Source organism: Wallemia ichthyophaga, assembly GCF_000400465.1.
Source record: "Wallemia ichthyophaga EXF-994 unplaced genomic scaffold scaffold21, whole genome shotgun sequence".
NCBI classification, from domain to species: domain Eukaryota; kingdom Fungi; phylum Basidiomycota; class Wallemiomycetes; order Wallemiales; family Wallemiaceae; genus Wallemia; species Wallemia ichthyophaga.
This window is the reverse complement of record NW_008806294.1, coordinates 64927-86518: the sequence shown is the minus strand read 5'-3', so window position 1 is coordinate 86518 and position 21592 is coordinate 64927. Positions and strand designations below refer to the sequence as shown.

General features: G+C 45.5%; 13 protein-coding genes and 1 non-coding gene across 14 annotated transcripts; 7 read left to right on the top strand and 7 right to left on the bottom strand.

Annotated features, from left to right (window-relative positions):
* Positions 1-92: 92 nt before the first annotated feature.
* Positions 93-4095, bottom strand: J056_002470 (Ribosomal RNA-processing protein 12; the record flags this gene model as incomplete). Its single annotated transcript, XM_009271735.1, has 4 exons — positions 93-239; positions 290-2038; positions 2088-2806; positions 2859-4095. The coding sequence occupies 4 exons, from the start codon at positions 4093-4095 to the stop codon at positions 93-95; spliced, it is 3852 nt and encodes a 1283-aa protein (XP_009270010.1).
* Positions 4096-4663: 568 nt separating this feature from the next.
* Positions 4664-5155, top strand: J056_002469 (PHD finger-like domain-containing protein 5B; the record flags this gene model as incomplete). The annotated part of the gene is made up of 4 exons (XM_009271734.1): positions 4664-4795; positions 4843-4882; positions 4935-4982; positions 5025-5155. The coding sequence occupies 4 exons, from the start codon at positions 4664-4666 to the stop codon at positions 5153-5155; spliced, it is 351 nt and encodes a 116-aa protein (XP_009270009.1).
* Positions 5156-5220: 65 nt separating this feature from the next.
* On the top strand, positions 5221-7108 carry J056_002468 (Protein pim1; the record flags this gene model as incomplete). Its single annotated transcript, XM_009271733.1, has 3 exons — positions 5221-5233; positions 5281-5915; positions 5972-7108. The coding sequence occupies 3 exons, from the start codon at positions 5221-5223 to the stop codon at positions 7106-7108; spliced, it is 1785 nt and encodes a 594-aa protein (XP_009270008.1).
* A 124-nt stretch (positions 7109-7232) lies between these two features.
* On the top strand, positions 7233-9089 carry J056_002467 (uncharacterized protein; the record flags this gene model as incomplete). Its single annotated transcript, XM_009271732.1, has 6 exons — positions 7233-7331; positions 7382-8174; positions 8222-8403; positions 8464-8554; positions 8600-8628; positions 8676-9089. The coding sequence occupies 6 exons, from the start codon at positions 7233-7235 to the stop codon at positions 9087-9089; spliced, it is 1608 nt and encodes a 535-aa protein (XP_009270007.1).
* Positions 9090-9302: 213 nt separating this feature from the next.
* On the bottom strand, positions 9303-10185 carry J056_002466 (Nucleolar protein 16; the record flags this gene model as incomplete). The annotated part of the gene is made up of 4 exons (XM_009271731.1): positions 9303-9354; positions 9403-9571; positions 9622-9977; positions 10034-10185. The coding sequence occupies 4 exons, from the start codon at positions 10183-10185 to the stop codon at positions 9303-9305; spliced, it is 729 nt and encodes a 242-aa protein (XP_009270006.1).
* A 133-nt stretch (positions 10186-10318) lies between these two features.
* On the bottom strand, positions 10319-10825 carry J056_002465 (Microsomal glutathione S-transferase 3; the record flags this gene model as incomplete). Its single annotated transcript, XM_009271730.1, has 2 exons — positions 10319-10586; positions 10632-10825. The coding sequence occupies 2 exons, from the start codon at positions 10823-10825 to the stop codon at positions 10319-10321; spliced, it is 462 nt and encodes a 153-aa protein (XP_009270005.1).
* A 1217-nt stretch (positions 10826-12042) lies between these two features.
* On the top strand, positions 12043-12652 carry J056_002464 (uncharacterized protein; the record flags this gene model as incomplete). Its single annotated transcript, XM_009271729.1, has 2 exons — positions 12043-12059; positions 12112-12652. 2 exons carry the CDS (start codon positions 12043-12045, stop codon positions 12650-12652), a joined length of 558 nt encoding a protein of 185 aa, XP_009270004.1.
* Positions 12653-12900: 248 nt separating this feature from the next.
* Positions 12901-14096, bottom strand: J056_002463 (uncharacterized protein; the record flags this gene model as incomplete). The annotated part of the gene is made up of 8 exons (XM_009271728.1): positions 12901-12915; positions 12960-13234; positions 13283-13297; positions 13344-13431; positions 13481-13694; positions 13741-13766; positions 13816-13913; positions 13970-14096. The coding sequence occupies 8 exons, from the start codon at positions 14094-14096 to the stop codon at positions 12901-12903; spliced, it is 858 nt and encodes a 285-aa protein (XP_009270003.1).
* An 89-nt stretch (positions 14097-14185) lies between these two features.
* Positions 14186-17206, top strand: J056_002462 (Inositol hexakisphosphate and diphosphoinositol-pentakisphosphate kinase; the record flags this gene model as incomplete). Its single annotated transcript, XM_009271727.1, has 6 exons — positions 14186-14302; positions 14351-14387; positions 14446-14564; positions 14611-16618; positions 16664-16724; positions 16771-17206. The coding sequence occupies 6 exons, from the start codon at positions 14186-14188 to the stop codon at positions 17204-17206; spliced, it is 2778 nt and encodes a 925-aa protein (XP_009270002.1).
* A 205-nt stretch (positions 17207-17411) lies between these two features.
* J056_002461 (uncharacterized protein) lies at positions 17412-18564 on the top strand (the record flags this gene model as incomplete). The annotated part of the gene is made up of 4 exons (XM_009271726.1): positions 17412-17426; positions 17473-17760; positions 17810-18015; positions 18066-18564. The coding sequence occupies 4 exons, from the start codon at positions 17412-17414 to the stop codon at positions 18562-18564; spliced, it is 1008 nt and encodes a 335-aa protein (XP_009270001.1).
* A 301-nt stretch (positions 18565-18865) lies between these two features.
* On the bottom strand, positions 18866-18937 carry J056_004904. Its single transcript has one exon. It is a non-coding gene; the product is annotated as a tRNA-Met (tRNA).
* Positions 18938-19408: 471 nt separating this feature from the next.
* Positions 19409-19777, bottom strand: J056_002460 (uncharacterized protein; the record flags this gene model as incomplete). Its single annotated transcript, XM_009271725.1, has 1 exon — positions 19409-19777. One exon carries the CDS (start codon positions 19775-19777, stop codon positions 19409-19411), a length of 369 nt encoding a protein of 122 aa, XP_009270000.1.
* A 286-nt stretch (positions 19778-20063) lies between these two features.
* Positions 20064-20537, top strand: J056_002459 (Translocation protein sec66; the record flags this gene model as incomplete). Its single annotated transcript, XM_009271724.1, has 1 exon — positions 20064-20537. The coding sequence occupies one exon, from the start codon at positions 20064-20066 to the stop codon at positions 20535-20537; it is 474 nt and encodes a 157-aa protein (XP_009269999.1).
* A 39-nt stretch (positions 20538-20576) lies between these two features.
* J056_002458 (Polyadenylate-binding protein 2) lies at positions 20577-21388 on the bottom strand (the record flags this gene model as incomplete). The annotated part of the gene is made up of 4 exons (XM_009271723.1): positions 20577-20689; positions 20738-20939; positions 20994-21254; positions 21305-21388. 4 exons carry the CDS (start codon positions 21386-21388, stop codon positions 20577-20579), a joined length of 660 nt encoding a protein of 219 aa, XP_009269998.1.
* Positions 21389-21592: the final 204 nt, after the last annotated feature.

Sequence of the window (21592 nt, the reverse complement as noted above, 5' to 3'; positions counted from 1 at the left end):
ACACATTGTACTCTAAACCATCTATACATGGACATTTTATTGAATGACATAAATTAAATTGATCCAAAATAAATACTACTCTATATAATTGGCTACTTTTTTCCAGATCTACCCTTCTTCTTACCAGTGACATCAAGACGAGGACCCTGGCCACCTCTGCTGAGCTTTTTGGTCTGGTTGAGAGGTACGTAAGCATAAGGTTGCTGGCCGCCTTTAGCAGTAACATCGCCGCCTGCACGCTGTATTATGAGGTTAGTTTTAAGTTATTTAAACTCATTTCTTCACCCACCTTTGATTTGAATTCTTTTCCAACACCCACAGTGCCCTGTTTGTTCTTTTTCTTCTTCTTGGAAGCATCACTATCGTCATTCATCTTGACATCAGTTTGAGCATCGTCATCGTCATCACCTTCGACGCTCCTGTCGCGTTTCTTCTTGTTGAATCTCACTCTACCATCCTTGCCCATCGTGATACCATCTTCTGATTCCAAGTTGTGGATGTAGGCAGAACCGGCGACCTTGTCAGGTTGTTCTTCTGCTTCCTTGTTGTCATCATCCTTGATGACCAACTTGCCCATATCGTCGAGCTCATATTTCTGCGCTTCCTGGCCTGGTTGTTTCCTCTTTGATTGCTTGGATGGATCGAATGAGGTGAGGTTATTAATAGCGCTCTTATCGAGCAGATCGACAAGTTCGCCATCATCCTCACGTATGTAAGTATCAGAAGCGTTGTTGGTATTCTTCTTCGCACCCTTTCTACCGCCTTTGTCTTTGCCAGTACCTTTAGCGCCCTTCTCCTTGCCATCTTCGTCGTCGCTCTCCTCGAACTCAGACTCAGATCCGTAGAGAGCGTCTTCGAACGCGTCCGTGCCTTTAGCTTTCTTGCCTGCATCTTCATCCTGGTCGAGCATGTCGCCTTCGTCCTCTCTATCCTTGTCACTCTTCCCCTTCTTCGCTCTCTGTGTGCGCTTGCGGATATTGCTTATGAGTTTCTTGTCCGCAGCCGGTGTATGCGCATCGACAACATCGACTCCGAACTTCTTCACTAGACGCTCGAATATATGGCGGATATTCGCCTTGAAGTGATTCTTGTTCTCGCTCTTCCATCCAAGCAGCGCGGGTATGAGAGTGGCGAGATGCGCGAAAACTAATTCCGAGGAGAGCGACGTTATAGCCACCTTGACCAGCCCGATACCTGACTTGACGATTTCTTTGTTGGTGCTACCGACGAAGATGTGCAGCGTGCCAAGCAGATTATCCACTAGAGCTGTGTCGATTGACTCTTTGAATTCGAAGAGAACGCGCGCAAGAGACGTGAGCGTGGCAGAGATGAAATGCGGCGTAGAACCAGCTAGACCTGCTGAGAGGATGGTGAAATATTCATTGATATCGGCATCCACTGTCTCAGTTGATGTTGCTGCTTCTGCTTCCATCCCATCAGCTTCATGCTCATGTTCACCCATCACACCCCTCTCTATCTTGCCACCGCGTGCCATTTTACTCCCTAATTCTAATAACAGCTCGAATGCAGCAGATCGCGCTCTCTCGTTAGTCTCCTTCACTCCAAGCACCGCTTCGGGGACGACAGAAACGATATAGTGGAGTTTATCTGACGGTATGAACCGCACAAGCAGCGTGAATACCTCTAAGCGATCTCTCTTCACACCACCGCTGATATTGTCAGTGTTAGTGAGTGTGTTGATGGCTTTCTCGATTCTGCTGCCGTCATGTGTGAAGAGTCCGCTGTGGTTCTCGCACAGTCTGTTGAGCATCCTGTAAGCCTTTTTCTGAACAGCCTGGTCTTCGCTCATTAGCACCTGCTCAGACGTAGCGAGTTCCCAGGCATTTGCACCCAATTTTGCACTGAGATGGGGTGAGAGTAGGATTAGCAGATCCATCGTCGTGTGTGGTGCTACTAGATTGTCAGATGCTGCGTTGAATGTCTTGTTAGATTTCGCTGCTTTCGCCATCTTGACGTTGTGCTGTGGGAGCGTCTCAAGGAGTGACTTGGACATCTTCTTATACGTGCCGCTAATGTCCTGTGTGCGTGTTAGCGAGAGAATGCTATCATCCCAGCACCCAACAAACCTTTTCAGAGGCTATGGTTAGGTAGTCGGCTATAACTTCACCAACCATACCTCTGCTTTCCCTGCTGACTGTGCCGAAAAGGTCAAATAGCACTGAGAGAAGATTTGGTGCGATGGTCTTGAGGTAATTGATGTTGACTGTTGCCTCCTCTTGACCCATTCCATTGAACGCTTTCTTGAGCTCCTCTGTTGGTCCCTGTGACTTTTGCAAAGATACATTCTTTTCGATGAGGTTGCGCAGTCCTTTCAACACGAATGACCTCAACTGAGGCTGCGAGTAGAGTACATTGCTGAGCATGCTTGCGAACTCATCATTCAAACCAACAGTCATATCTACTGGCAGATTGCAGAATGAGGGGAAGGTGTTCCAGATCTGCTCCATCAAAGTGCTGTATATCTTTGCTTCGAGTTCCTTGCCCTGGTTTTTGGACTGCGAGGCGAACTCGAACATCTGCGATGAGAGTGGGACCAATTCTTTGACAAAGTAGTTGAGAGAGGTGTTGGTTATGCGTGAGCGCATAATTGGCAGCAGATACGCACGGCCTTCTTTGCCCTTGGCTTGGAGAGATGGGCTGAGATTGAGAGGGAGGAGTTCAAGCACATAGGCTGGTCCACACACTTCCAATGCCATACCAAATACATCGTCCGTCTTCTCCCTGTATTCGAAGTTTGGCATCTGGCGGAGATCGGCGATAGTTGTGAGATGTGGTGCGATGAGAGCTAAGATGAGGTGGTTAGTTGATGTGTATCAAGAGTTCTCAAGCTGACTCACACTGTGCTGCTGTTGGGCCTGGATATGAGAAACGCACTCTAAGTTTGCTGATGAGCGCGTTGAGAACATTGAGGACGTTTGGAATGGAGTGACGGTGTGAGATACCCTTTAAGCTTGCGAGAATAGAGTCGAGGATCGGAGATAGGTTGACACCACCGTTGTTGTCTATAGTGTTCTTTATCATATCCAAACTCACACCCCATCTGATGATACCACAGCATGCAATTTCGGCAGATTTACGCACATCGGTGCTGGTACTGGCTAGACCGTGAGAATTGAAAATTTTCGGCCAAACGTTCAAAATAACAAGAGCGGCAGCATTTGGGTCAAGTCTAGCGTATGCAGAGATTGCAGCGTCAAGTATACCGAGCCAAGGAGAGAGCAAAAGGGTGTCATCAGGTTTAGGGAGAGAAGAAGTGATGGAATCGACGAGAGTTTTGAGCTTCTCTTGATCGAAGGTGGTGTGAGAGGATTTGTTGGCGAGTAATTGACTGAGAAGGTGGTAGGAGGATGAAGTGAGGTATGAATTGCCGAGGTGTGGAGTGTTTAAGAGGGAATTAGCCAATTTAGGGAGGGATTGAATTGGCCAGATGGAATCGAGTGAGTGCACAAAGGCACACAAGTGAATACCAGATTCAGAAGGGGCGTGTGTGGATCTTTTAACCAAATCGTTGAAAGACTTGATAACCCAAGAGGTGGTTATAGGAAGGTAAGTGTGTGGATGATTGGGGGTGTCTGTGAGGATGTTTGAGATTGAAAATTGAGCCAGTTTTCTAACTTTTGGTCTGTTGTCGATGGATAGCTTCAATATGTCATTATAAGCAGATTTGAAGGAGGATAATTGGAGTTGTTGGGTGTCTAAGGATTTAAAGAACTCCTCGTAGACAACAAGTAAGGACTTGAGAGTGGGAGTGTTGCTAGTGAACTTGCTCAGTAGCTGCAATAGGGATTCAAAGATTTGATATTGGTTGTGCAATATCTTCTTGTCGATGAATTTGATAACGGTGGCTTCCAAGTATATTGCAGAGGAGATGATCTCAGTATTATTTGAGCTGATTGCTTCATCGAGAGTACTCAAGATTAAGCTGTGGTAGCTGATTGGCAGTGGGCTTTGAGATTGCTCTGGGGATTGTTCTTTGATAGTTTCCTCGAGAGCAACGAGGAGCAACGCTGGTTGCCTCTGATTGGGCAGCTTAGAATTCAAGTGACACCTGATTTTGAACAAGGCATCTTCCATCTTGAACGTAACTCTTGGACGTATATAACCAAGAAGTGGGAGAATGTTTTTAACAGATTTACAGAGTGAGTTTGGGTGGGTTTGGCGCGTGTACCATAATAACCTTATAAAACCCAGAAATCGGTGTTGGTCTGACTTCATTCGGTGGATTATTCACGCTTCTAGGTGTCGTACTCTTCTTCGACGCTAGTTTGCTGGCTTTGGGGAATTTGCTCTTCTTAACAGGGCTTATACTTCTAATTGGGATGCAGAAGACTATTGTATTTTTCAGTAGGCCTTATAAGCTTAGAGGTACGCTGTGTTTCGTTGGGGGAATAACACTAGTACTCCTCAAGTATACCTTCATTGGGTTTGTAGTTGAGTGCATTGGATTCCTCAACCTATTTGGCTCTTTCTTCCCCGTAATCCTCAACTTCCTCAGGCAACTGCCAGTCATCGGCAGTCTACTCAATTTACCCGTTATTTCAACTATTGCGAATAAAGTTGCTGGATCTAGACAGTCTCCGGTGTAAAATGGTGTTTAACCAATCAAATTGATTCATTTTCCCGTCTTCTTCCAACGGCCAAAATGTCCAAACACCACCCAGACCTAATCATGTGTAGAAGACAGCCAGGAATATCAATCGGGAGGCTATGTGACAAATGTGATGGAAAGTGCCCTGTTTGTGATTCCTATGTGAGGCCACAGACGATTGTTAAAGTGCGTTAAATGAATGGCTATAATGGACACAAATAACTTTAATTTAGATCTGCGATGAATGTGCGTTTGGTACATTCGGTGGTAAATGTTTGTTTTATCCTTTTTATTTATTCATTTACACCACTCACGCTTACATTAGGTGTTATTTGCGGTGGTCCAGGTATTTCAGACGCATATTATTGTGCAGGTGGGTCTGAATACTTCCTAGTACACCACTAATTCCCCTCAGAATGCACCACACTCGAAAAAGATAGAGATGGCTGCGTGAAAATTATCAACCTCGGAAGTTCAAAGTTGGATCTCGCGTATCAGAAGAAGCAAGCAGGACAGAGAGTGCATAGTAATTTTAATATTGGCTAGAATGTATTTGTATTTGATTTCCTCGATGTGATTCCCTCGGTTCTAATCCACCAAGAGTGTTTGATATGCCCGTGAAGAGTTAGTGATTGTAATAGAGGTATTTTACACCCACTTACAACCCAAAGATTCCCAGCCAACGCGTCAATCTAAAAGAGTCGCCTCAAATATCCCTAAATCCCCTACGAAACCAATTCAACGCGCACACACTTCTTCCACCGCTTCCAAGAAGAGGAAGGCAAGCGATGATAGCGATGATGAGCCTTCTAAGCCAACTAAACGTCGCCAGCCAGCCAAACCCCGCTTACCCGCGATCGAACCAGTTTCTTTGAATCCGCTGCCAAAATTAACTTCAACTAATCAAATTAAAACTCTTTTAGTCTTTGGTACTGGTGACTTTGGTCAGTTTGGTTTAGGCGTTGACACTCTCGGTGAGATCAAGAGACCGCGTATACATCAATGGACTGAGGATGCCATCGATGATAACAATCTCGGTCCACAAGGTGTTGAACAGATTGCTGCCGGTGGAATGCACAATCTCATGATTGACTCCGATGGCAAGATTTGGTCCTGGGGTGTTAATGACGGTATGTCCCTCGGCAGAATCACTACTGATACTGGCGTTGAAGCTGAAGAACTCGAGACGGTCCCGATGAAAGTCGACGGTTTGGATGACTTCAGGGCTGTAAGGGTCGCTGCAGGTGACTATATCTCCCTAGCAATCAACGACCAAGGTCAACTACGCGCCTGGGGTTCTTTCAATGTGGGTGGACTTGACTTGACTAGCTTCACTAAGCACGCCCCTAACTCCCCCCACAGTCCAACGACGGTCTGCTCGGTTTCGACGGCAAGCCAAACGGAGCACGCAAGCAAGTTTTACCATCAATCCTACCCCAACTCGCCAAACATCGCGCCGTGCAAGCTGTATGTGGTGCAGACCATGCCCTCGTTCTCACCACAGCCGGCATCGTCTACGCTTGGGGCAACGGCCAGCAGCAGCAGCTCGGCAGAAGGGTAATAGAGAGACGCAAGCTGAATGGCCTCACTCCTGAGCCTCTTCACCTCAGAAAGATTGTTGCTGTTGGTACAGGCTCATACCACTCTTTCGCGACCGACCAAGACGGCGTTGTGTTCGGTTGGGGGTTGAACAAAATGCGTCAGACGGGTGTCAGTGATGACCGAGATGGCTATGAGGACTCTATTGCTGTGCCTACGCCTATTGATGCCCTTCACCCAGATCAGCACGACGGCAGCCGCGTTGTGCAGATCAGCGGAGGCGAGCACCACACCCTTTTCCTCTTCGACAACGGCCAGGTCTGGGGATGCGGTAGGTGCGACGGTAAGGAGCTGGGCTTGAGCAAAGACCATCCAGCCTACCAAGCTATCCTCGAAAACAACGAAAAGGTCGCGGATGATGCGCGACACGAGAAAGCTAAGAAGTTGGGAACGAATGTGGAAGATACTGAGGCGCCTCGTACTATTGCAGATGAGTACGTAGACCAGCCTGTCAGAATACAGTTTCCTCCCCCACCTACACCAGACGAGCCAAAACCTGGAAATACACCTTGGGAAGACGGTCCATCGAAGACCAAGATAAAGCAGATTAGCGCAGGGCTTAGACACAACCTTGCTGTTAGCGATCAAGGTCACGTGTATAGTTGGGGATACGGTAATGCATGCCAGCTCGGCCACGGTGCGGCGGAGAGCATCGAGGAACCTACACGGATTGATAATACTGCTCTCACTAAAGTCGACGCTCTGCTCGTTAGCGCCGGCGGACAGCACTGCGCTATCTTGGCGGAGAAGAAGGGCGACGAGAACAAGGTGGTTGATGGAAAGAGCAAGGTGGATGGCAAAGACGAGGAGGATAAGGAGGAAGAGGAAGAAGATGAGAACAAAGAGGACAAGGAAGATGGCAAGGAGGATGACCAGGATGATGACAAGGATGAGAAGTAAACATCCAGATAGATACACGCTCATTTATTTATATAAATATAATTAAACCGTCTTGTAGAATCTCTTTCTAATGCATATATCCGCTTTTACTTTACTCAAAATTCTAAAACGATGACGACATAACATGAAATCCGCCTTCTTGTTTCGCCGGTTCCTCAACTCCTCGGAGTTAGACTTTACACCAACGAAGGAGTATAACCTAAGAAATACAGTCCCAGCAATGGTGAGCGCAGCGCAAACAACGGGACCTCTTACTCACGCCGCCAATGCTAGTCACGTAAAAGACAATCCACTGCACAACAGCCTGAATTTCAGTGGCGCCAGTCTGGACGGGCGCAGACACTGCACCCAAATGCGAGAGCAATGCATGATGAGCGCTTACGGCGCGTGAAGAACAAGCCGCTGTTTAAACTAGGAGGGACCATGCCTGATAGGTCGGATCAGGGGGAGTATACTGGCGAACCGTCCGGTTTTAACGCCAGCGCAAGTTCAACGAGGGATCTCGACGCGGTTGCCGACCATATATACTCGAGGATGGCTAATAAACCCGGATACAAGAGCACGAAGCCGTCTCGTAAAGTGCCGCGCAAAGCACCTCGCCAAGCACCTCCTCCACCGCGCAGACAGAACACTATCGGCAGGACAGGTGGCCAGATAGGCGGTGTGATCAACGATGCCGCAGACCCAGGGGATGCACCAAACAGGGACCATGGCAAACCTGACAATGAATCCCAAGAACCTTCCTACTACAAAGCCATGGCTGATACGGAAATGCAAGACGAGCATCAGAAACCTGAAAATTCCCAGGGTGATGAGAATGAAACAGGTCAGATTGGTGGTCAGATGCACAATCAATGGCTTAATACCCCTGAAACTCAGGCTAAATTTGATGACCCAAATGAACCTATTTTCTCCTGGTGGTTTATTGTTCGTGAGAATTTTCGCGAACCACTGGCGGAGTTTATAGCGAGTATGGTATTCATTATTATAGGTCTGGGTGCGTCAGTTCAGAGCTACATTCTGCCATCAGGAAATACAAATCTGTATTGGAGTTGGGGTATTGCAGGTGAGCTGTTGGCCAAAGTATGGTAGTGCGAATTAACCAATCTGCAGTAATGACAGGTGTTTATATCAGTGGTGGTGTTAGTGGTGGTCATCTCAACCCTGCGCTCACACTAGCACTCGCTGTATTCCGTGGCTTTCCGTGGAAGATGGTGTGGCAGTTCTGGGTTGCCCAGCTGGTCGGTATGTTCTGCGGGGGTCTGCTCGTGTATGCCATCTATAGTCAGGCTTTGGTGGGTAATAGATCATTTTCTCGCTTTCTTACAAAAGCTCACTTGACTTGAAATACTCAGACCACACTCGACCCCGACAAGACTGTCTCGGCAAGTGGCAGCAGTGCGCTCTTCGTGACGTACCCATCTAGCCTATCGAGTATCGGGCTGAGTGTGTTCCAGAACATAATCAACACCGCCATACTCACCATCACAGTTCTCTCACTGGGTGACCGCGACAATAGTGTGGGTAGCTGTAGCACGCGCAGGGAGCTGCTCACATGTTTTTATAGCCTCCTGGTGCCTCTCTCGGTGCTTTCATCCTTGCACTCGTGATTATGGCTCTGGGGTCCTCCCTAGGTGCTCTTAGCGGATATCCGATGAATCCTTCACGCGATCTCGGTCCCCGTTTCGCTCTGAGTTGCGTCGGATACGGCCGAGAACTGTGGACTGAACCGCGCTGGTGGCTCGGCGGTCCTATACTGGGCAGTTTTGCAGGCGCAGTTCTCGGTGGTGTCTGCTACGACTTCTTTATTTACTCCGGTCTCGGAAGTCCACTTAACTTTACTACTAAACAGTGGAAACGACTTATCGTAAACAACATGGCTAAACCTGGCATTGACAGGCAAAAGAGGGATAATAAGGCAAGTAGGAAGCAGTATTCCAAGGACGACGACTTTATAGTTAAAGGATATAAGGCTGTTTAGCTAGATCGTTTCACTGCAAATAATTTTCACATTGGATTATGAAGAAATGGTTGGACTCATTAACTTCAATTTCATATTTTTCATTAAACTGTGGACTATAAAATGCTGCTTAGTTGGACTATTTTAAACAAACGTATTTTCACGATTTTTCACATCATCAAACCTTCGCATAAAATAAATAAATGTACACATTTATATTTAACCAATTACCAATTACTGCTTTGCTAGGCTTTCCACTGCTTCGAATCCACCAGCACGCTTCACACTGTGACGAGTCAGCTACAGGAAACACAAAGCACCAAGATAAACTCACGCTCTAGACAGCTCTCCTTTAGTCTTCTGCCAAACATTCAGTTTAAGATCCTTGCAAGCTTCGTCGAGATCTCTGCCGTGTTTTTTGACAATATTTATCAACCATTTCATCTCGTCATTGGAGGTGTTACGTCCGACGGGCCTAGCAGTTTCAGCTTTAGACTCGAGTACTGCATAGGATGTGGTTAGAGGTATTGTGAGTTGGTGCATGCGCTCTCACATCTAACAGCATCCGTATCCGCACTCTTCTTACCGCTGTTGTGCTCGTCATCGAACGTGAGTGGCACAGAAGGAGTTTCCATAGTGGTAGCGTCAAGTGGCGTACCCCAAGGTGTTGCCTCTTCCTTTGATTTGCCTTTGGAGGAACCTTGGTTGGTATCAGGCATTCTTATTTCCAGGACGTTTCCAGCATCGTCTCTAATGATCTGACCCATGTGCATAGTTTCAGGAGTGCCCTTCTCGCCACCGTCTACGCTCTCCTCGCTCTCCTTTGCGCGAACTTTGGAAGGAAGCTCCTTCTCGACACCACCAACTGCATGTATCTTCATGTTGCTTGCCAAACCCAAGTTAGCGTAGCTGGTCGAGTTCCGTAAGTAATGTTTCCCTGTGTTTCCCATGGCTAGCACACTCACTTCTCCCTCAGCGTCTTGGTCTTGTCCCACTGCCTGGCGAGCTCGTCGGGTACATTTCTCAGCGTTGTCTTCTTGTATGTCTTGTGGAATGTCGTTCTCGTAGGCGTATACTTGCCGCTCTTTTGCTTTGAACGCTGCCTTGGTTTTGCCATTTTATCAAATCTGTGATGGTCGCTGCGATAAGAGCTGTGGGTCACACAAGAAGCAGAAATAAAGGAAATCACCCAAGATACATATAACAATCAATTATTCTAAAGATAGTTTGGTTATACTACAGCTATCCCTTTAAGCTTGGTCGAGAATGAGTTGTACGCTCGAATACGCAGAAAGACCACCAATCGTGAGGAAGGCAATGGATTGGAAGAAGCCGTAGAGACGCTTAGAAGGATCGCCTGTTGTGTAGCCCATAGTGTAGATTACCCTACCGAAAGTCCAAACAGCGCCCAAAGAAGCAGCTAAGCGAGGGAAGAATAATCCAGAGAAGAGAATACCAAAGAGAACATAAGGAACACTCTCCAAAGTGTTCAAATGAGCTCTTTGTGCGCAGTTGAAGCTTGTTATAGTTAGTATTGAAGCCATGTCAGCTAGTAACCCTCACATGTGTCCTGCTTTGTTCTCCTTATCTTCACAGTAAGTCTTTGGGTATGGGATACCAGCTCTCTTTCTAGCCTTGCTGACATTGATCATCTGATACACGTTGAGGAAGTATGTTGAGCTGGCGGCGAGGGCGACCCAACCGTAGTTCTTTGGAAGTCCAATAGAGATAAGTGCGGATGTAACGTTTGAGTCCATTTTGATGCTGGTAGTGGTGGTTATAGTTCGATTGTACGGATCAGAAATAGAATGAGACGAGTGACGTGTAAGATGGGACGAATCCATAGACATCTCAGCGATTTCAGGATATTTTATTCCACTGAATTTTCTGCATTCCCTGGAAATATTTAATTCATTTCTCCCTCATTTGGCTATCGTGCGTGGCAGCTGGAAAAACTTAGACTTGTAACCCAAAAGTCTTCCTAATAAAGATGACTGATGAATTGAAATGTGAATAAATATCCTGTATTTTAACGAGATAAGAAAATCTTGTGTAATCATGTTTCAAAAGCCATTCGAGAGGATCAGTTCGAGCACATCAATGAAGCTAGATTGGTCAAATTGGAGAATGAGGTTGTCGCTGAGTATTTAGTAATTGTATTTGTAAGTTATACAGTGTACGTCATGCACCTTGATGCATAATAGAGACTGCATTGAAAATAGCTACCGAGTTACTGAATTTGAAAATGCTTCAAAGATTGACATCTTCGACGTGATTATATTTGACCAATATATTAATTTGAAGAGGTACCGAGGTACTTTACTTAATGAAACAGTTACATTGGAGTACTCATTGTTGAATACTGGGAAAGACTTAATACTTAATCTAAACAAATTACATGTCCAGATCGCGTGTGAGACTGCGTTTCAGACTGCGTTTCAGACTGCGTCTAAGCCGACGAGGCCAGACTTGCGGTGTGAGAAAAAAGCTAGTATACAAGACTGCTATATTTGAAGCCGTGTAGACCGAATACTTTATCTTAGGCTACACAATTCTAATAATTAGAAACTGTCAAATGAAAGGAATGTGATTACAAAACTTGAGCCAAGGCCGAGGTGGCTAGCTCGGGGCTTAATTAGCATGAAATTCAATTTGATTGAAGATGTAAATAATTTTTAAATAAATTATAAAACGATAAATATTCATCCGCATTTAAAGCGTTACTGCATTTGAATGATCCTATGATATTACAACGCTGATACCTGCAGCCGGGCACATTGATAGGCGATGCAACAATGCAGCGCACACACGTACCCCTGTATCACCCCTGTTCCGAATTACCGATACACCTCAGAGGCCTCAGAATCTTTATGAAATCATCGTCGTCTCAGCGACTGGTCGAGACCACCAAAAAGATAAATTGTTTTAAGAGGGACGAGTTAATCCATTACAACCAAGTATAACTGTAAAACTGATGGACTGTTACTCCTGGTGAGTTCATGCGCTGTTGCTAATAAATCCACTCACCCGTCATCCGCCTTAGGCCAACGACAGCAACGACAAAGCTGACGGACTCAGCCACTTTCATCATTTCCTCAAACGATCTTCCCAAATACATTTCAAAGACCGTGAACCCCACGTTTGACATTCACCTCACTATTCTCCGTAATCTCGCTGGTTCTACGCTCGCTTTCATTACGTGCAAAGACTTTGAGGATGGTATGGTTGAAATGGAATGTACGCCTTGTCAGTGGCCTTCTTCTTCGGTGTATCAAATAAACGCTAGTAATGGCTGCGCAACCGTTGACGGTATAAAGTACTGGTGGTCAGACAACCAATTCTTCTACCAGGATCAGCACAACGCTATTGGCTTATACGCCTCCGACGCTGATAAAGTTACTATCAATCTCCTACAATCACTCCCTGAAACAATCAAACAGCTCGCAATTCTACTTCACATTTCTACGACAATCTATAAGTCTCGCAGAGCAGGTATCGGTAGACATTGCATTTGGCCTTCCTTGAAACACACTTCGAGAAGACCAACAGCTCCAACTCCTCCACCAACTGAACAGGTCGGTTGACTATATTGAGCGGTTTCTCAAAATTTTGCATCGTACGCGCTTAACAGGCACACTTATTTATTCTCAAATAAATCTCAACTCTGATTGCTGGCTCGCTAACTTAGTATCCACATTCAACGAACATCCAAACATCTCAACAATGCTCACTTCCTATATCATCAATGTGTACTTTTACAGTCTCAAACAATTCGCAAGTGTACCCATCTGTCTTCTCTTTTAGCTATTTTGTACTTTTGTATGTATTTCACCTATTTCCCTTTCCACTTGATGTCTTTGTTAGAAAAACTCTTGTGAGACACTTACCTACATAATCAAATCTTGAATAAAATGTTTCCGAATCTGTAGTTTCAGATCTCGCTCCACGCTGTCTGTCTATGGACTTTTCATACTCGCGTCTGTACACCAGATCCTCTCTCAGCCAAGCCAGCGCAAGTTTGAGGAGTGGCGAAGCTTCTACGTTTGATTGTTTGATAATGTGATGCAGTGGTGACTGTGGTACAAGCGGCCATGGCTCAGGGTTGCCTACGTTGCTTCCCAGTCTCATATGCATCACGTGTGTAGGGAAGTTGAACAATCCGTCGACTGTGTGTGGGTGTGTCAGAGAGGTGGTGAGTGTCCTGTTCAACATACAGATGTGGGTGGCGTCTAAATATACTTAATGAGTTATTTTGACAATTAAAGCACCACTTACACAGTATAGTCGCGTTTCTCTCCTTGGATTCCGCAATGAGGAAATTTATCAGGTCCGTTCTGACGACGACATCGAGGTCTACAGTGACCTGTGATTGTATTAGATAAGCTGTTTGGTAGATTATAGCAAAAATCCACCTCGTCAAGCAGCAAAAGCGTCCAAGGAACCATCAAACCCATCACAAGTTGGACTCTGCGTCTTTCACCGTCAGATATTTGATGCATCCTCCAATCAACATCCACATCTAGAATGTTGAGCAGTGTATCTCTTCTATCCTTGTGTCTGAAACCACCGACTGAGTCAAGGAACTCTGAAACGCGTATATCACCACGAACGACGGGATTCATGGCCCTTGTAAGTGTTATTTGAGGTAATAAAATTGAAATTCAAAACACACCACTCTGTACCTAAATAAGTAATTCCCTAACGCCACAGTGAGAAATTGGGAAGAATTGAATCAATCAAGACATACACTGGGTTGATTCTGGAATACATCTTTGCCATAGACCTGTACATGACCTTTAGTGAGACGCTTGCCCGCCAAGATCCTCAGCAGTGTACTTTTCCCGGCTACGGAACCACCGAATTAGTCCCGAAGGCGAATGGCGATCAAATGGAGTACGCACCGCCATTAGCACCAACGAGCAAGCATCTAGAGCCTTGCTCAATATCCATACTGAGATTCTTCAACGCAGTTTCATCCGCTTGATTAAAGGAGAAGGATAGATTTCTGACTGAGATTGCAATTACCATCACCGGTTCCAACCAACAACCACGACGTTCAAATCAAAATTACAGATCACGAGGATAAGAATAAAAAAAGAAAATTCAACTCTGAAGAAATGGATTCCAATTCAAACGTTAAATTGGTTCTCGGTGTCGCTGCCCTTGACCGTAAAGCGAGATCAAAGCCAATGCGCTCGATACTCAATAGAATCATGAAAATATCTAATATTGAGGTTTGTTTGAGTATCCTGGTTATCCTAATATAGCTCATTTCCCCGAAGATTTGCATCTTTGGCGATAAAGTCATTCTCGACGAGGGTGAGCTCCTCATCCGTAATCATTAGTATTCACGCTTACCCCCTCATTCCCTCAATAGACGTTGAGAATTGGCCCCTTTGCGATTACTTGGTTAGCTTCTTTAGCGATGGTTTCCCTCTCGATAAGGCTATCGACTATGTCAACCTACGCAAACCTGTCTGTATCAACGATCTCACTGTGGGTGTCGCTCTATGACACTAGCCGCATCTTATATGTCCCTCAGATGCAAAAACTTCTCTGGGATAGAAGGCTTGTTCTCTCTATCCTCGACTCCATTGGCGTTGTGACCGCTGAACGCATTAGTGTTGATAGAGACGGTGGTCCTAACATCGACCCTCAACTAGCTGAAGCTCTTCAAAAGGATCTTGGTCTCTCTTTCCCCAAAAACCCTCACCAGCCAGTTGTCAAGTTGAGAGAAGACGGTGACGCAATCATTATCGACGGCATCGAACTCGAGAAGCCTTTTGTCGAGAAGCCAGTCAACGGCGAAGACCACAACATACACATCTACTTCCCTATGTCTCAAGGCGGTGGTGCACGCAAATTGTTCAGGAAAGTTGGCAACAAGTCAAGTGAATACTACCCTGAAATTCAAGAACCACGCTACGAAGGCTCGTTTATATATGAAAAGTTCATCAATGTCGATAACGCAGAGGATGTCAAAGTATACACTGTCGGTCCTAGCTTCGTACATGCAGAAACACGCAAATCGCCAGTAGTCGATGGTATAGTCAGACGCAACACAGACGGTAAAGAGATCAGATACATCACTGAGCTCACAGCTGATGAGAAAAAGTGTGCGACTAATATCTGCAAGGCTTTCAAGCAGAATATATGTGGATTTGACCTCTTGAGATACGACGACAAGGCTTTCGTCATTGATGTGAATGGATGGAGCTTTGTGAAAGGTAACGACTACTACTACGATAAATGTGCAGAAATATTGTCAACATTCTGCAGGAAAACTGCTCCTAAACGTCCACTCACAGCTGTACACAATGGTAGTCCGAGAGATAAGGGTAGTTGGAAACTCAAAGCAAATGCAACAGTAGTCAGACACGCCGATCGCACTCCAAAACAGAAGATCAAGTTTAGTTTTCAAGCTTCCGAGAAATGGGCACAGCCTTTCATACGCTTATTGAGAGGAGCGACTGAAGAAGTCATCTTGAGACGTGCGGAACAACTCAACTACATCACTGAAGCTGCTGATGAAGCCGTCAAGCTTGGTTGTAATGAGCTTGAGAAACTTGAACAGCTACGTATAGTCATATCCAAGAAGATTGGTTTACCTGGTACGAAAGCGCAATTAAAACCGAATTTCAACAAAAATGATGGTATCACTCTTGAGAAATTAGCTCTTGTGTTCAAGTGGGGCGGTGAATTCACTCATGCTGCCAGGTACCAGTCTCGAGACCTTGGATTTAGTTTCAGGGGTGATGCGATGATAATGAACAAGGATATGCTGGAGAACTGCAAGATTTATTCTAGCTCCGAAAGGCGTGTGTTGGCATCAGCTGAAATATTCGCTGCCGCGTTCCTCGAAGATCCTGAGAAGAGAAAGGAGGGCAAAGAGCCAATAACACATCCACTTATAGTCAGGAAGGATCTTCTCGACGACAGCAACGCAGGCAAAGAATTGATGGATTTTGTTAAAAAGAAGCTCAAGACTTTGTTGCGTCCAGGCGAGAAAGAAAAGCGTCCTCAATTTCAGTGGCCAAAGGATCTTAAAGGCGAGCCCGTAGAAGTTGTGGCTGAGATTATCGAATTGATGAGATATCACCGCGACGTCATGAGATCAAATTTCGAGACGCTCGACGTTGACAATATCCAGACGAGGTGGTGTTGTAATGAGCATCCTTTACTTTTCAAGGAGAGATGGGAGAAACTATTCAGTGATTTCTGCGAAAGCACGACTCAGGAAAAGTTTGACCCTTCGCGTATCTCTGAACTTTACGATTCGCTGAAATACGACAGTTTGCATAATAGTATATTCCTCAATACTATCTTTAGACCTAATGGTCAGCAAGATCCTAGTGATAGACGCTTGCATAGTCTCTACGGCCATGCCAAGGCCCTCTTCGATCTCATTGCACCACAAGAATATGGTATTGAGCCAGAAGAGAAGGAGAAGATTGGTATTTTGACGTCTCTTCCACTGCTCAAGAAAATAGTGAATGATTTACAAGAAGCTAGAGATGCTGAAAAGGGGTCTTTTTCCATCTACTTCACAAGTGGGTGAGGTTAGAGTGGTGTAACTTAACTAACATAATCTACAGAAGAGTCACATATTCACACTCTCGTACAACTGGTATTATGTAGTGGTCTACCAATTACAATGTGGGTGTACTATTAAACTGACTATACCCTCTAACACAATTTACAGGCCTCATGTCCCGGAATTGGACTATGTCGCGCATCTCACTTTGGAGCTCTACGAAAGGAGCATAGGAAGTGCTCACCGTGAGAAGGAGTATTCGATCAGACTGGCGCTTAGTGGAGGAGCGCACACTTCCAATGTTCTCGACTCCCAACTCGACGCCAAGCATTCACTGAACGTCCAACCAAGGAGACAGCTAACACATCATCTTGACTACGATTACGCCATACAGATGCTCTCCAGACACTTTGATAAGGACTGGGTATTCTCTACTACGCCGCTCGAAGGCGATGCGCTGTACGGAATCAAGCCTGACCATATTGAGCAGATCAGAGAGGTGAGGTTGAACGGCGGTGCTAGTACACCTAAGAAGTATCTTGAGAGTGGCACTGATGATGGCGCTTCTACCAAGTCGTCAAATAACTCTCACTCCTCGCATTGAACAAAGGTCATTAAGACACAAGCACAAAGACACACAACAAAAGAAATGTAATCAACGTTAATTTATGGTACTTGCTTTAACCCAACTCAGTCTGGATTAGTGAAAGTTTTCAGTGAAGTCACTCGCTTCCGAATTCCCACAGCTACATTTAAAATGCTGATTAAGTGTGCAGAAGCTTCTTTACCATCGACGATTATTTACAGCAATGTCTGGAAACCAAGTGAGTAGAGTTAGCTTTGTATCTGATGCACATCTAAAAATTGCAGGCGCTTGAGCAACATCCATTTGACTTTGTCGACATACACCTCACCAAGCCAGGTAGCTCTTTTCAATGGGCTGTCTATTCGTTTTTTGGCGCGTCTGGCATCGCTGCCCTTTTCCTCGTTTATTTTAGCAAACGCTATGTCAGGGGATTGTGGGCATTAGCGTTTGTTATTTTCCATATTTCTTTCATAACGTACTATCTGCTTGCTAGTGGGCTTGGCTGGGTGGCAATTGAAGCCCAGTGGCCACGCGATGATAGTTTGGAATTTGGTGGAACACGCCAGATCAATGTGGGCGAATGTTCTGCAGCTGCTATGTGTCTAATCAAGCAATTCATAGTACCCTCGTTTCGTCCAACAGATCCTCGTATCGCCAGTCTACCTTCTCGTCCTACTTCTTGGCACGGGTGCAAATGTCGAAATTATTCTGTTTGGGATGTTCACGCAGATCTATTTCTGGGTATGCATGCTTCTCGCTGCACTTATCAGCGACCAGTACAAATGGGGTTTGTTCACAATGGGAGTGGTGTTAGAGTTTAATGTTTGGTGGGTAGAGAGTATCTCCGACTGCGCTGCTAACGCGTCTTCATGGACAGGGCCGTGTTGCTCTACCAAGGCACTCAGGCATTGGGCAGCAGAGGTAACATAGTCCAGACAGGCACCTACTACGCCGCTGCGGGGTGGTATCTTATCATCTACCTGCTCTACATTATAGCAGCTGGAGTGAGCGAACTTGGCAACGTCATCACTGTCACTGCTGAAGCTGTTTTTTATGGTGTGCTCGATCTCTGCATCCAGGTTGTTTTGATGTTTGTCTACATACCTATTTTTGCATCGTACGTTCCTGGCGTAGGCAGTAGAGGAGCGGCACTTGAGGGACAGGAGCTAGGCAATCAGGGTGTCTCACAGCCATACACACTTCCACGCAAGGAGGTACCTTCTGCAACACCCACTACTGGTATACAAGCTCAATCTCAATTTCAACAATATCAACCTCCTCCTTCACAAATTCCACAGCCTCAGCAGTATCAACAGACTCAGCCCCTTCCTCCACAGCAAGAGGCTCAACAGGAAAAAGTCACCATGCCTACTTGAGTGTGATGTATTTTTAGGGGTGTCTTGTATCTTACGACTTCTTTATTTCACTTCGAAATGGTATTTTTTTGGTAATTTATTAACTTCACGCTAATAATACTTATACTCGCCACCCTTTCAACTTTATATCTTAAGTATGTCATTTTATGTCTTGATTATGTGAAAATAGCATGCTGTATATATGTCTTGTTAATAATTAAAGTAAAGCTAATTTAATGTGTTGGGATTCCGGATAGGTATAACGCACCAGCTAGGATTCGATAATTTTTATTGACAATAAAAAAAAGAAATGAAAAAATATTAGCTTCGCCCGGTTTCGATCCGGGGATCTTTGGGTTATGAGCCCAACGCCATTCCTCTTGGCCACGAAGCTGATGAGCGGAATCCGCTGAGCCATTTTGCATAAAGTATCTATAAAATTTGTAGTAATATAAACAGCTATGTATAATTTTACAAAGGACAAGCTGCAAAAATTTTGAAAACAATTTTGAAAAATCTTTTCTCGTTCAAAGACTGATCAAGCTTGTGAAACCCGAGTTATGATATTGATTCTTTCAACGACATCAAAATCGCTGTTCACTTCACTTTCCGCGTTTTGCGACAATTGGCGGGATATGCGGCAAAGAAAAGATAACGAAAAGTATATTTTCATTTACACTCTCAAATTTAATCTCAATCCAAGCATGAGAAATGTGCAATGGGTATCGTGTCTTGTGCATATTGCATTATAGTACAGAGTTGGGAAGGGTATGTTAAAGTCTATGGATCTTGGTGTCTAGTGAAAGGACAACTTGAAATGCCTTTCGAGCGCAGTAGCGCATGAAGTTAGTAACGCATCAGCGCATCAGCGTATAACGCGCAGCTGTATCTTGATGGACTTGCGCACGATGCGTACGACGACACACAAGCTCAAGATGATGGAAATGACACCCATCACGGCTGACGCGGTGACTTGGGGAGTGGAAGCGTCTTGCAAGCAATCGATAAACTGACGACCGAGTGGCGGGCCCTTGCTGAGCAGCGCTTGACAATAGTCTGTGTCTGGAGTGAGTGGTTGTGGCGGAGGATCTTGAAGGATGCTCAAATCAATATCCGCGGGTAGATCATTAAATGGAGAGTTGGCTGTTCCTTCTCTTTCATTATTCCCTGTGGCTGGAATAGCTAGCTGACGTTTGCTGGTGGGTGTGGAAGGGTGGTCTAGTGCTGGTGCCATTTGTTGGGTTTTTGGTGATGTAGTGCCTGGGTGAGATATTAAAATATTGAAATGTTAAATTACAAATGATTCATATTCATGCCAAACTAAGTTACTCGTGACACAACATTCCATTCCCCAATTATTAACGTTTCCGTGGCTAACCTGGATATAAAAGGGTGCGAGATCAATTTGAAGTGTAATCGTAGACTTGTAATTCCCATTATAATCCCCCGAATCACATTAATCCGCGTCTTCTCAGCGTGTCAGGATCGATATCCTCAACGTCCATCATCTCAACAACCAAATGAATTCAATATTGATACCAATAATCTATCTAGTTCTGCTCATACTACCATTATCTTTATTCAGTAAAATATACAGATCATCCAACGTAAAATCCTCGATCGACTTGATCTCTGACAGCTGGTTTGAGCCACATATAGAGAGATCAACGTACATAACGCTGCTTCAGCAAGCGGATACTGAGGAGATAGTGCTCAAGTGTGCACTCATACGCAGAGCAGTCGAGGACGTCAAGAGGATCTGGAAGATGAGAGATGATAAAGTGGCCCTAGTGACATTGATACAGAGGGGACAAGTAGGTGACCAACTCCTGCAGCAGATCCAGGCAGCGGAGAAGGAGCTCGAGAGTGAGATTGTCGAGGTTGTCTCGGAAGCAAACACCTTCAGAATGGGATGGGGACAGGGCATATTCCAATCAGCGAGTGAAATCGCACAGCACGACAAGATCAAGTCAGTTCATCAAACAATCGCATAGCAATCGGTTTAAATAAATATTTGATACACAGAATATTATCTAATAGAAGGATCCTCTACCTCTGCCTCTGAACACTCTACCGCGGAAACCTCTGCCTCTACCTCTGCCTCTGCCACGCTTGAGTGCGAAAGCGGGGACGTTCTTCCTTTTTGCTGTGTGGAGTGTGAGTTTTGTGCTATAACGCGTCAAGTGCCACCCACCGACAACCTTGATCAGTCTGCCCTTGAACAAACTCTCATTAAGCGCACTAGCATTTTCCACCAAGGCCGGCTCAGCGAATTCAATATACGCGTAACCTTTAGGATGACCGCTGAACTTATCGCAGAGGATGGTGACGCGGTTGATAGTGCCACACGCTGCAAAGTGTTTTTGTAAATCTTCCGGTGTAGCGCTGTAATCAACCTGCGATAGCGGAAGCTGTTAACGGCGTTGCTTTATCGCAGAGCACAAACCCACATTTCCAACATAGACAGACCTGCCGTCGACATCCTCAGCCGACTCCTGCATATCCTCGTCACCGGCTCCGAAAGGATCCTGCTGCTGCTCACCAGCGCCGGCGTCTTCGCTCTGTTGTGGGTCTTGTTGTGATTCCTGGGTGTTCTGCGCCGTCTGCTGCTGCTGCTGCTGCTCTCCGTTTTCATTAGACTCTTGCACTTCACGCAGCCTGGCTGCTTCCTCCTCCATTTGCTTCACCCGTTCTTTCATCACTGCAATTTCCTAAGGCGGTGTGAGTTGCAGACGCAGCGTAGAGCACACAGCCAGCCCACCTTGTCCTCGTCGTCCTCCTCAAACGTTGGCTCCTCATTCGTTGGATTGTTGTACTCGTTGTTGAATTCGTTGCTGTCCCCCATTTCAGTTGACCGTTGGTGTTAAGAAGTCAGTGACGCTGGGAACTCAACGTCTCGACATGTTTTAAATTTTTATACATTTCCTAGCACCCCAATGTGTGCTATAGTAGCCATCGATGTCGCCGTCTACCTCCATCTCTCGCAGCTCCTCCAACACCGTTACAGTCTTCAAATTGAATATGATGCATTGAGAATTGTTACAATGAT